General features: G+C 36.5%; 1 protein-coding gene across 2 annotated transcripts in view; it reads left to right on the plus strand.

The window, feature by feature from the left end:
- UGGT1 (UDP-glucose glycoprotein glucosyltransferase 1) overlaps positions 1-14222 on the plus strand; it is a 112888-nt gene that overhangs the window by 31362 nt on the left and 67304 nt on the right. For both annotated transcript variants that reach the window (XM_047082889.1, XM_047082890.1), the window contains exons 13-17: positions 1029-1179; positions 3853-3972; positions 5052-5137; positions 8928-9063; positions 11180-11311. In XM_047082889.1, the coding sequence (XP_046938845.1) occupies positions 1029-1179; positions 3853-3972; positions 5052-5137; positions 8928-9063; positions 11180-11311 (625 nt within the window). The remainder of the gene's footprint in view (positions 1-1028; positions 1180-3852; positions 3973-5051; positions 5138-8927; positions 9064-11179; positions 11312-14222) is intronic.

Here is a 14222-nt window from a genome sequence, read left to right on the forward strand (position 1 = left end):
TTATTTGAGTATCTACCCTTTTTGTGTTGTTAAAATGTGGTTCAGTATTAACTTGTTCTGAATTGGTCTCATGAATTTTTTGCAGGGGGGGTGGGGGAGGAGAGTGGATAGATAGAATTCAGATTTTGTCCTTGGGATTAAGGTTGATAACAGTTGACACTGGGTTTCATAATAGTAAAAATAAAAGTTTATTGCTAATGCTTCAGAAGAGCCAGTTCCCACAGTAAGATATTTTTCACATTAATTATTTTCATTGAACTGTTAATGTTCTCATACTGCTTTTTAGAGCTAGTAAAAAGTAAAATGGATGTGGACACTTTAAATAAAGATTGCCCATATATGTTGTTTTTTTTAAATAAAAAATATACACATCTCTTTAATTTTTCAGGATTTACAAACTGAGTTCTTGCTCATTTAAACAGTTTTAAATAATACCCAGATAAAAGAACTAAGAAAAGTAACGTCTTCATCTTTGCTTCTTGTTTCTTCCTCCTTCCCATCTTTTCTACCTTCCCTCAAAAACCTCTACATTGGGTATAAATTCCTCTAGACCTTATACTGTGGTCATATGTGTGTGCACCTTGTAAATTGACACTGATGTTAAAGTTTATGTTAAATCTATATAATGTATTTTTTTAAAATAGATTTTTAATTATGAGATAACTGTAGATTTATGTGCAGTTGTAAGAAATACAGAGAGGTTACTGTAGTGTTTTTAAAAAATATGCAGTGTAAAATACAGATGAGGATTATTTCATCCTCAAATTGTGTGTTTATATTTAGAGATAATTTTATACCTGGTATATACATGGATAAGTGTAAATAAACATGCACCAAGAAACAAGTCCTACGTACTTTGTTTGATGTATTTTGACAAGATGAAGCAAGGGGAAGAGCTCCCTTTTTTGATTTCTTGACTGGTTTGAACAGGGCATTGAGTTTGAATGGATAGTTTTTTCATGGTGAGGTTTTTTGTTTTTTTTTTTTTTAAAGCTTTTTCTAAATACCTACTTTCCCCCACTCTCCAGTCTGTTTGATGTGTTGAGGAATGAAGCTCGGGTAATGGAAGGTCTGCATAGATTGGGAATAGAAGGTCTTTCTCTGCATAATGTTTTGAAACTGAACATCCAGCCCTCTGAAGCTGACTATGCTGTAGACATCAGGAGTCCTGCTATTTCAGTAGGTATTCCGTTTGAGTGTCCAAGGACATTCTGGGCAGACATTTTATTATGTCTTTCTCATTTGTCTTTTGTGAGAGGTAAGTTATTTCTATCATCTCCTTTATTGGCATCAAACAGTGATTTACAGCAACTGCTTATACGGGACCATGTGTATATAATAGTCTCTCTTTTTTTTTTTTTTTTTTAACATTTATTTATTGTTGAGAGACAGAGACAGAGCATGAGCAGGGGAGGGGCAGAGAGAGATGGAGACACAGAATCCGAAGCAGGCTCCAGGCTCCGAGCTGCCAGCACAGAGCCTGATGCCTGGGTCGAACCCACGAACTGTGAGATCATGACCTGAGCTGAAGTCAGACACTTAACTGACTGAGCCACCCAGGCGCCCCAAAGTAGTCTCTTAAATGCTCTAAAAGTTGAATTATTATATTTAATGTGGTTAAGACAGTGATTTTTCCAGTTTTGTATCCCCCTAGGATTCAGCTGAACATGTCTTGGGGAAAAAAGAATGCTGAATTTGTATTTTCTCAGTTGCATCCAAGTCTTGTGTAATTTTGTGTAGAATATCATTCTTTGGCTATTACATTTTTTTTAAACATTTTTTTTAAAGTTTATTTATCCCGAGAGAGAGAGAGAGAGAGAGAGAGAGAGCACGTGCACAAGCAATGGAAGGATAAAGAAGTAGAGAGAGAATCCCATGCAGGCTCTGAACTGACAGTGCAAAGCCCGATGTGGGGCTCGAGCTCACAAACCTATGAGACCATGACCTGAACTGAAACCAAGAGTCAGATGCTTAATTGACTGAGCCACCCAGGTACCCTAGCTAATATCCTTTAAAAGAACTTTGATTATTGGGGAGCCTGGGTGGCTCAGGCAGGTTAAATGTTAGGCTCTTGATTTAGGCTCAGGTCATTGTCTCATGGTTTGTGGGTTCGATCCCCGCATTGGGCTCTGCTCTGACAATGCAGAGCCTGCTTCGATTTCTCTCTATTCCTGTCTCTGCCCCTCCCCCGTGTGCATGTGCACACACTCTTTCTCCCTTTCTCTCTAAATAAATAAATAAACTTAAAAAAAAGAACTTTATTTTGTATGTGAAGGACTTATATAGATTTATATCTGCTGTATTGATGTCTCCTTGTGTATAAAAGAGAATGCAGGGAATAGAGCTGTCCTGGGCACTTGTGGTCACAGCACAATTAATATTAGCAATGTGCCTGGCCCATCCTGCCTGACCCATCCTTGGCCCTCCTATCCTTTTTTCTTGGTTTCTATACAGCATTTATCATAGAGAAAGTTTTTCCAAAGAAAATTATGTCGAATAAAGATGATCATTATTTGAGTTCTCTCTGGGTAATGTAGGTGTTATTTTGATAAATATTGTTATGTCATTTGTTTTCCTGTTAAAAACATTTGAGTTAAAAACAAAGAGTAAAGAGATGAATGTAAGCAACAGCAATATGGCCCATCCCATACTTTCTCTGCCTTAACATTTAATCATTTTGTGTCAAATCTTGTTTTCTTGGAAGAAAACAATGTTTCCATCCAAGTCCTCTTTAGCTCTCTTCCCAGTTCACCGTTTTCTCCCTGCAAGTAATTCCTCTTCAGAAGTACGTATGCATTTCCTACTGTATGTCTTGAAATTTTGAAGAATGCCATGGCAGTATTCTTTGTCCTTTTGTTACTCAGTAGTTTTGTCAGACTTATGTAGGTTGATCCAAAAAGGTTGTTTATCTTCTCATGTTTTATATTTTGCTTATTAAAAAAAATCTTTCATACAGTCACAGTTTAAAATACAGACATACAAAAGGGTATGTATTGAAAAGTCTCATCACCCAGCTGTTCAGTTTTTGTCCCTAGAAGTAACAGGCATTATCAATTACTTGTGTATCTTTCCTTAAATACTCTATTTACACGAACAAAGTAACATACCCGTAGTTTCCCTCCTTGCCCTTTTTGTAGAAATGGTACATACTGTTTACAGACTGCTCCCTTTATGGAATTAGGTTGTGCCCAATTTTGTTGCTGTGATAAGCAGTACAATATCTTCTTGTATTTCTCTCTTTGTGCATATATGTGAGAATTTATTTGGAGTAGATGCCTAGAACTGGAGTACTTAGTGGTAGGGTAGTAATAAAGTCTTACTTTATTACCTTGTTTTCCCTAAAGTGACTGTTCCAAGCACCAGTGTTGGGTCAGAGCTTCCATTACTGTATACCCTTGCCTATTCTTGGATATTGATAAACTTTAAACTTTTTCTCAGTTTAATGAGTGTGAAATTTGTGGTTTTAGTTTCTGTTTCTCAGATTATTGGTGAAGATATACTCCTTTCCTTGTATTAATTGCTCTTTTGAATTTCCTCTGTAAATTTCTTCATCTCCATGGCTGATTTTCATTTCTCATATGTTGGGGGCCTTTTTTTATTGTTATGTTAGATTTCTATACATTGTCTTGACCCTAGTCCTTTTATTGGTTTTGTAGGTTGCAAATATCTTTTATTCTGTGGCTTGTGCTTTAGTCACTCATTTTTATACTTGATCTTTGTAATTTTGAAAATGGTGTTTTCCATGTGATTCTTCTTAAAATCATTTCAAGTCTTACGGACAGTTCTAGCACTTTTCACTAAGGGCGACTAAAGTGTATGTACCGTGTTTTGTTTTGTTTTTTTCCTCCCTAGTGGATCAACAACCTGGAGGTTGACAGCAGATATAATTCATGGCCTTCTAGTCTACAAGAATTGCTTCGACCCACCTTTCCTGGGGTTATCCGGCAGATCAGGAAAAACTTGCATAACATGGTGAGTAAAACTCATTGTCTAGCCATAAGCTCTGTTTCTCCCTTGACTTCTCCCACTTCTCCCCTACCTTTCAGCCATATAGACTGTTCACTTCTCTCCTATACTAGGTGCTTCTATCACCACTATGACCACTAAATATGTTCTTCTAACTCCATATTCAATCTGAAAGGGTTTTTAAATGGTATTTATCACATATAGGGCTGTGAGACGTCACAGTGGCATTACTGCCTCCATCAGGGTGTAAGGAAGTGTTACCTTAACCTGAAAGTTTAGGTTGTGTTATTTTAGTTTTATGATAGTTTTACCCAGAAGATGAATATGTTGCTACTCTTTTCCTTTAATGTCTTAATCTCTAAAATTTGATAGTTCAGTTTATTTCCTTAAATAAATCTGTGAACTCCTACTTGTTTTTCTTTATTTCACTGCTTTCAAGAGAGAGAAGAGGTTTCTTAGTTTGCCCTCTTTTTTTTCTCTTATTTCTTCCTTTGCCATTATCTGCTCTTAAAGAGATTAGGGGTCTCCTTCACCAGAACCTGTAAGCGAAACTATCCTCTGTACTTGCCTGACTCTTGAAGCCACTTTTTTCCTTCTCAGTCAAAATTTCATTCTGTTTCTCTTACCCATATATCTGAACTTTATTAAATGAGATTATACATGGATTTGAAGCACATCATGAGACCTTAATACATAATAGCTAGTATTGGGATTTAAAAGTTAAGTTCTAAATGAATTCTTAATTCAGAGATGCTTACAATTGAATACACAAAAAGAGGTAATCTCCATTTTCTAAGGTAGGGGAGTTGCTAAAACTTGGGTTTTGTTAGGTGTAGTAGAAGTATGGGTGTTAGGAATCTGAAACACAGTTCCCATGCTATTAGCAGAACACCGTGAGAATTTAGTACTGAATTCTTTGAACATAAAGGAGGGAAACTGCTATTGTGTACCTCCTCTTTTATGTGGTTCAAGAGTAACTCAAAAAGATTACCTTCAAGTGCAAAGAGTAATGGCATTTTCATTGGCCCTGTTACATTTGAATAAATTTCATTTCATATGTTCCTTTCCCCCTTTCCCCTTCACAGGTTTTCATAGTTGATCCTGCTCATGAGACCACAGCAGAGTTGATTAACACAGCTGAGATGTTCCTCAGTAATCATATACCACTAAGGTAACACTGGTATTGATTGAATGATATATATCTAATTAGCTGAGGTTTCGTTTGTCATTTTTAAATGCAAGTCTGGTGCCATGGATAACTAATAGTCAGATCATTAATGATCTCTATATCTTTGCTTAGTATGAAGCAGTATCTTTTGAGGCGGAAAATTTCATTCTCAGTGAATAAAGGCTTATACCATTGAATTCTTAATAGCTCATGTAAAAATAATTTGTGGTCTCATCTTGCTTCCCAGTGGAAGGGAGTTTTCCTAGGTAAGTGTCCACATGACAGGTCCTATTTCCCCTTTCGGTGGAGATAAAGAGTTTTGCCAATAACTTTTGTTAGACTGACAAGAACTAAATGTGCATACAGCCTTTTGTAGGTGCAGACACATTTATTTCACTTGTGTTGCCAAATCTATCAACAGGGTACTTGAATGGGTGGGTTTTTCACTGTGCTTTTTAAGACCAGTTTTTTAAGGCTTTTACATATACATGCTAAGATATTTTCACTTACATTCCAAATAATGTCTGGGAATTTTATGTGCTGACAAAAATTTGAATTCTTAGAAAACATGAAAATAGAGAAGAAAAGTCTAGCTAACAAATGTGTGTTCTGTACGCAGCACTGAGCTAAATGCTGTGGATAGTATTTAAGCTGTGTTCCTACCTTCTTGAAAAAAAAAAAGCGTGCGTACTTCCAGACTCTTTAAGAAGATATTTGATCAGGGGCTAGGTTGTGTCCTGGTCATAAGTGCTTTAGGATTTCAGGGAAACAAATGATTATGAACTAAGACATTTGAGAGGGACAAAGGTTTCATGGAACAGTCGGATTTCAGTTAGGCTTTGAAGAAAATAGAGGGGTTTTTTGATGGAAAAGCAGAGATTTTTGTTTAGTGAGATTTTTCATGTAAAACATGAATACCCCCTGGTTTGATGGAGGACTAAACTACTAGATTACAGACAGAGGTGTATTTTGGTTAAAAGGGAAATAAAAGAACACAGAAGTTGGCCCGTGTACACAGTGAGCATTAAGTAAATATTTATTGAATTGCATTGAGGAACAAGAAGAGGGAATGAGGTCTTCACGTTGCAAAGGTAGGTGAGAAGTCACTTAACTCACAGGCAGTAGGGAAGCATGCTTGTTCGGTTGGTGGAGAGACCCAAGGCAGAGTAGAGTGGCTGTTGTTTTAGTCTTTGTCTGTGTTGATGTGGTATACCAGGGCATTGACAGGGGCTGAGGAGAGGAGCGGACAAATCTGGGAGACTCCCTAGTGGTACTTGATGAGAAACTGGGCCTGAGAGAAACAGAAGTCTGCATTTTAGGGCCTAGCTAACAGAAAAACTCTGATGCCCTTTCTAAAAATTGGAAACTTGGAAAGGGGAATTCCTTTGTGAGGAGATACTTAGCCCTTATTTTTGTTTTCATAAGAATTAACAGGTCAATCCTCATGTGATTTCTGTTACAAGTGAGATTTTAAAAAACAAAAACAATTTTCATCTAAAAACAAACTCTCTTGCCACTACCATCTACATATACACACACTGTCCACATACCTCAGGAGAGCAGAATGTTTGATATGTGTATTTTCTTCTTCTGTTTTTAGGCTTTACCTTTTTCTCTTTTTAATAGACTTCGTATTTTTTAGAGCAGTGTTAGCTAATTAACTGGTATTAATACATTATTATTAACTAAAGTTCATAGCTTACATTAGGGTTCATTGTTTGCATTGTATATTCCATGGGTTTGACAAGCGTGTGATGACATGTTTCCACCATCATGTAATCATACAGAATAGTTTCATTGCCCTCCAAGTCTCCTGTGCCCTACCTGTTTGTTCTTCCCTCTCAGGCACTGGCAACCACTGGTTTTTTTTTTACTGTCTCCATTATTTTGCCTTTCCCAGACTCATGATGTAGGTAACTTTATTAGATTGGCTTTTTTTTTTCATTTAGCAGTATGATTATAAGGTTTGTTCATGTCTTTTTGTAGCTTGATTCTTTCTTTCTTTTTTAAATGTTTATTTATTTTGAGAGAGAGAAAAAGCAGAAGTGGGGGAGGGATGAAGAGAGGGGGAAAGAATCTTAAGCAGGCTCCATGCCCAGCGTGGAGCCTGACTCAGGGCTTGATCTTATGGTCGTGAGGTCATGACTAAAGCTGAAATCAAGAGTCAGCCACTCAACCAACTGAGCCACCCAGGCACCCTTAGATCATTTATTTTTATTGCCAAATAATATTCCATTATGTAGATGTACTATAGTTTTGTTTGTTTATTTAATCCATTCACCTATTGATAGACATCCTGATTGCTTCCAAGTTTGGGCATTAATGAAGAAAACTGCTATAGACATCTGTGTGCAGGTTTTTGTGTGGATATAAGCTTTCAGCTCATTTGGGTAAATACCAAGGGGCGTGATTGCTTTATCTTAGGGTAAAAAGTATATTTCATTTTATAAGAAATTGCCACGCTGTCTTCCAAAGTGGTTGTGCTACTTTGCGTTCTTACCAGCAACGAATAAGAGTTCCTATAATGAGCTCTACATTCTCTCCAGAATTTGGTGTTGTCAACGTTTTGGGTGTTAGCTTTTCTAATAGGTGTGTAGTGGTATCTCATTGTGATTTTATTCTGAAATTCCCAAATGACATGTCAAGCGTCTTTTTTTATGCTTATTTGCCAACTCTGTGCCTTGTTTGCTGAGGCGCCAATTCCGATCTTTTGCCTGGTTTTCAACTTTTTATTGTGGAGTGTGAAGAGTTCTTTGTATATTTTGGATATCTGTCCTTTGTCAGATATGTGTTTCTCACAGGTTTTCTGTCTGTCTGTGGCTTGTCTTCATTCTCTTCTTTCACAGTTTCTTTCACAGGGCAGAAGTTCTTCATTTCAATGAAGTTTAGCTCCCCCGTTTTTTTTTTTTTTTTTTTTTTTGTCTTGTCATGGATCCTGTCTTTGCTGTTAGTTCTAGTAAGTCATGGCCCACTTAAGATCACCTAAGTTTTCTGTGTTCTTTCCTAGGAATTTTGTAGTTCTGTGTTTTACATTCATGTTTATGGTCCATTTTGAGTTAATTTTTTGTGAGAGGTATAAGGTCTCTGTATAGATTTGTGTTTTTGCATTGTGAATGTGTCCAGTTTTTCCAGCACCCTTTGTTAATAGACTGTCTGTTCTCACTTCTGTTGGTTTTGCTCCAGTATGTAGGCTATGACTTCTGTATGGGCCAGTGAAAGGCTTTTGGGTTTATTTTTAATCTTATTTTATTTTTGGCCACTTTGTGGATGTGTAATGTATCTTTTTGTGGTTCTTTCCTTTAATCTAAAATTTAAATTGTGATAAACATGAACCTTGGTTGTAGCTTTTTGCCGATGGATAATAGTAAACATTTTCACGTTTTTCATATTGTCTATGTTAAATCTCAAAATCCACTCCCCCCTTTTTATAGATTTTCACATTCTGAAAACATTCATTTCCTCTAATTTTTCTTTAAAAACCATAAAGTCTCCATCTAAAACTATCAAAACCCTTCACATTAGTGAAGGCCTCATTTCACTGTGTGAGAACAGTGTGCTTTAACAGTTGAACAGTCTAAGCCACCTTTGGGAACCTGCTTTTATTCTGCAAGTGATGAGTGCCTTTACCCGCCATATTAGAGTAGGATGTGAACCGTGCTTTTCAGTAGAGGAGGTTTTCATTGGAGGAAGCTGCAGTATGTGAATGAGAATCAGAGATGCCATTCCTTTTAACCAGTTGCATTTTTGAGATAAGTTTCTTTTTCTTCTTTTTGCCCTTCCCCCTCTTCCCCAGAATTGGTTTAATCTTTGTGGTTAATGACTCTGAAGATGTTGATGGGATGCAAGATGCTGGAGTGGCTATTCTGAGAGCGTATAATTATGTTGCCCAAGAAGTGGACGATTATCATGCCTTCCAAACTCTGATACATGTATGTTTTCAATCAAAATGGCGAATAATTTTCTTAATCTAACTTCGTCTAAGAAATAGTATGAGTTAAGAGGATTTTATATTTCTGTGAAGAAGTATGATAAATTATTCTTGCAAACTTCATATTTTATATTTAAGGAGTTGCCTTTACTGATTCACCAGTGTTCATAATAGACTGCTGTGGTTTCAACTAAGATAGATTCCTTAGGAGCCCTACTAAGGTATCTTAGTCTTCTGACTTTTGGTAATTTGAAGTCACTAATTTTTTTTGGTAAATGTGATGTTCTTTGCTTGTTTAAAAAAATGTTTGCTTTTCCCCTCTAAGTTCTTTATGATAATTTAATATTCAAATCATAAATTCTAACTGTCTATTTTCTCTATTTTTTTTTACCTTGAAAACTCTGAAATGCCCTGATTTTTATATATACTTAAGATAATTGCTCAAGTTCAAACAAGGAACTCTCTCATTTTTTTTCCTGGTTTTGAATATATAAAAAACTTACAAGTAACAATTGTTTTGCTTATAGGTTAGTAGTAATTATTAGAAAACCATCTTTAAAGCATTTCACCTTTTTTTAACCTATAAACATGATGTCAGCATGCTATTTTTTATGTTTGTTGTTTAGAGATTCAGTCCAGAGCATTTTTTATTAAAATGTTCATATATTTATCTGACTATCATCTATTGAAGACTCACCATTTCCCAGGCCTGGTACTAGCTGCAAGGGATACAGAAAAGTGTAAGACTTCACCCCTGTCCTCAAAGCCCTTATGGTGTGGTGGGGGACACGACCACGCAGATGGTTTAAGCATAGCTCACCCTAGCAACACCAGGACTCCCTCCACTAGGGATGTCCTGGTTGTGGAGTGGGAAGTGGTCCTAGCTGAGTGCAGGAGGAAAAACAGGAGTGAGTTGAATGATGGCTGCAAATCGGAGGTAGTAATTCCCTGTTGTCAATTCCCTGGGGCTTGAGCAGAGCTGAAAGGGGAACCTAGCCATTGAGGCTACCAGGCCAGGCCATGAGTGTCCAGATTGCAGAGGATTAAACTCCAGATAAAAACGTTCTGGTGCATGTATGTACCATGGGTCTGACCAAGGGTAGAGAAAGTGGCAGGGATACTGGTTGGTGGGCTGTTGTTGGGATCTCTGAGAAGTGATAGCGAGGGGTGCTTAGCAGTGGGGCTACAGAGAAAGAAAAAGAAAGAAAGAAAGAGAAAAAGAGAAAGAAAGAAGTTCAGAAGTTGAGGATGTGTTTTAACGTCTGTTTTTTAAAATTGTGCCTCCCACCTCCCGCCAATATCTGTGTCTATGAAGGAAAGGATAATATGAGTTTTTATTTCTTTTTGTTTATTTTTAATTGCAACAACAAAAATTTTATGTTCATTGTAAATAATTTTTGAAAATATTATTAAAGTGAATCGATTTAAAATTTCTCTCTCTCCCCTCTCTAATCCTGTTCCTTAAAGGCAACCGCTATTAAAAGGTTGTCTTATATCCTTCTAGGTGTTTAACTATATGTATAAAGACATAGTTGTGTTGTTATTTGTTTTATATCTGCTTTTTAAAAACAAGGATTTTTGCTGCATGTATTTTATAACTTATCCCCCTAAACATGATGGCCATAAGTTCTTATTTCAAGGATTATGTAAAGGTATTCAGATTAAAAAAAAATTAACACATTAAAAATTTTTTTAATGTGTATTTAATTTTGAGAGAGAGAGAGACAGAGCATGAGTGGGGGAGGGGCAGAGAAGGAGAGGGAGATACAGAATCCAAAGCAGGCTCCAGGCTCTGAGCTGTCAGCACAGAGTCCAATGTGGGGCTTGAACTCACAAAGTATTAGATCATGACCTGAGCCAAAGTCGGTTGCTTAACCAGCTGAGCCACTCTACATTTGGGCCTTTATGTATGAACTGATTGGATCATTTTAAGAATATATAGTTTCTAATATGAGAAGGCATCTTAAAGAAGTATATGAAAAAGGGATTGCTAATATGTTCCATATGACCTTTTAAGAAAAGTAGCCATGTTTCTCTATATTCAGAAATCTTTTGTAATAAACATTCTGAAATTTGGATTTAAAAGTGTGGGGGTTACCCGGTTTTTCTTTCTTCAGATCTATAACAAAGTAAGGACTGGAGAAAAAGTAAAAGTTGAACATGTGGTCAGTGTCCTGGAAAAGAAGTATCCGTATGTTGAAGTGAATAGCATTTTGGGGATTGACTCTGCTTATGATCAGAATCGGAAGGTAAGAACTGCTTTGGCACTTCTCATTGGACCACAATGCTATATTTTCCTTATCTCTTTTTTGGGGGGAATTGTAATTAAAAAAGGTAGTAAAAGTATTTAGGTACTTCTCATTTAACAGTTTAAAAACCAGGTCACTTGTCTGTGTTTGCAAATGAAGTTTATATTTCAATTTTGTAAAGATATAATTGATTTTTAGCTGGCATGTTAACTATTAAATTGAAAAACAAATTTCTTTTTCGCAGTGCAGTGGTAGTACTTTGTGATATATGTTCCACATAAAAGCTATTAGAAATATATAATGCATGCTTAGCAGGTTATGATGTATTCTATTGATGTGTATCATTTATTTAGTTGTTTAGGCTAAAGATAAAAATATATTTAGGAATACAATAAACAGAATGGCAAAGTGTGGTAATAAAGATATAGGGAAATATTTTAAATTTTTATTTAAAAATAATACTATTTCTTGTGAGACATGAAATACAGTAAAAGGACCTTTATCGCAAGCAGAAACAAGGTAGTCGGTTTATTGAAAATAAATGTGCAGGCAAGAAATCAAAATACATTTCTGAGATGTTTTATTTAAAAAAAATTTTTTTTAATGTTTATTTATTTTTGACAGAGAGAGAGAGAAACAAAGAGCGAGCAGGGGAGGGGCAGAAAGAGAGGGAGACAGAATCTGAAGCAGACTCCAGGCTCTGAGCTGTCAGCACAGAGCCCAATGCAGGGCTCGAACCCACGAACTGTGAGATCATGACCTGAGCCAAAGTTGGACACTTAACTGACTGAGCCACCCAGGCGCCCCTGAGATGTTTTGATTTAAAACAACAAAAGTGTATTTATTTACCAACTTTTTTTTTTTTTTTTTTACTTTTGACAAGGCCTTTGGTTCTTTTGTTTGGAGATCTGAGTTGTGATCCTTTTAGAAACTGTACTCATAATGAATTGTTTATACTTTCTTTTTCATCTGGGTACAGAATTCTTCTAGATTTTTATAATCTCCCTCCCAAGTCTTTTATAGTAGTCTTACCCACATCTAGTTTAGTATCACTTATTTTTAGCCTGTCATCTTTTTGAATTTCTAGTCATTTGATTTGTTTTCTTGAGGAGACCAGCTTTTTCTTTTTGTAATCATATTTTATTGGTTGCATAATATTAAATGATGTTATCTAACTGAGAAAAATATTTGGCTTGGGAACAGATATATCTGATTTTTGGTAAACATTTAGCCCAAATGAGGGGAGAAAAGTGTGTGCATTCTAGAGAGTAGCTCACTAGAGTTAGATGTCAGCGTGCTTTATTAGCTAGTATTTGTTGCTATTAACTTGGTTAGTTGAGTTTGGTTAAGAGATCTATTCTAAGTTGTTCCAGGTTTTAGAGGGATTGAACAAAACACTATTTAGCAAGAACTATGAGGCTTACGTAAAACATCTTATAGATATAGTGTCTGTTTTATGCAGGTAACAACTTTGATTGCATACAAAGACTCTACCCTTTTTTACTCCTTCCCCATTTGATTTTTTTTTAAGTTTATTTTTTTTTCGAGAGGCGGGGGAGGGGCAGAGACAGAGGGAGAGAGAGAGAATCCCAAGTAGGCACCATGCTTAGTGAGGAACCCCATGTGGGACTCGATCTCGTGAACTGTGAAATCATTTTCTGAGCCAAAATCAGGAGTTGGTTGCTCAGCTGACAGCCACCCAGGCACCCCTCCTGGTTTCTGTTTTTGATGCCACAGTTTATCTCTTTTTATGTTGTGTATTCCTTAACCAAGTATTATAGCTATCGTTATTCTTAATACTTTTGCCCTTTAACTTTTATATTAGAGTTATTAAGTGGTTAACCCAGCGGTTATTAGAATATTCTTTTTGGTTTGTTTGTTTTTGAGAGAGAGAACGTGAGCGTGAGCAGGGGAGAGAGGCAGAGAGAGAGAGGCAGGGGATCTGAAGCAGGCTTCTTGCTGACAGCAGAGAGCCCAATGTGGAGCTCGAACTCACTAACTGTGGGATCATGACCTGGGCCAAAGTCAGACGCTTAACCAACTGAGCCACCCAGGCGCCCATAGAATATTCTTAATTTGACTATATACCTACCTTTACCAGTGTGTTGTATATTTTTGTGTGTTTTTATGTCACTAGTTAATCATCTTTCATTTCAGCATAAACAACTCCTTTCACCATGTCTTGTAAGACAGGTTTAGTGGTGCTGAAGTATCTCACCTTCTTTTTGTTTGGGAAAAGTCTTTACCTCTCCTTCATTTCTAAAGGATAACTCTGCCAGGTAGTGTGTTCTTGGTTAGCAGTATTTATCTTTCAGCACTTTGATATCATCCCACTCTTTTGTGGTTGGGAAGGTTTCTTTTGAGAAATCTGCTCCGAGCCTTCCCTGGTAAGGGAAGCATGTTTTCTTTTGCTGCTTTCAAGATTCTATCTTTGTCTTTGATTTTTGACAGTTTTATTATTATGATGTATCTTGCAGAGGATTTCTTTAAGTTGATTTTATTTGGTGACCTATAAGCGTCATGAACTTGATCAAATCTTTCCCTAGATTTGGGGAGTTCTCAGCCATTATTTCTTTAAATAAGCTTTTTTTTTTTTTTTTTTTAAAGCTTTTTTCTTAATGTTTGTTTATTTTTGAGAGAGGGATAGAGCCTGAGCAGGGGAGAGGCAGAGAGGGAGACAGAGAATCCGAAGCAGGCTTTTTGCTCTGAGCTGTTAGCACAGAGCCCAATGTGGGGCTTGAACTCACGAGCCATGAGATCATGACCTGAGCTGAAATCAAGCGTTGGACGCTTAACTGACTGAACCACCCAGGTACCCCGATCTAGTCTGATACTGTTTTTGTTTTTTTTTTTTGCTTAAATTTTATTTATTTATTTTTATTATGAATAGAATTTATTGTCAAATTGGCTT

The sequence above is a fragment of the Lynx rufus genome, unplaced genomic scaffold (assembly GCF_022079265.1).
Source record: "Lynx rufus isolate CCGP_SWC_20201006 ecotype Redwood Valley unplaced genomic scaffold, mLynRuf1.p SCAF_2, whole genome shotgun sequence".
NCBI classification, from domain to species: domain Eukaryota; kingdom Metazoa; phylum Chordata; class Mammalia; order Carnivora; family Felidae; genus Lynx; species Lynx rufus.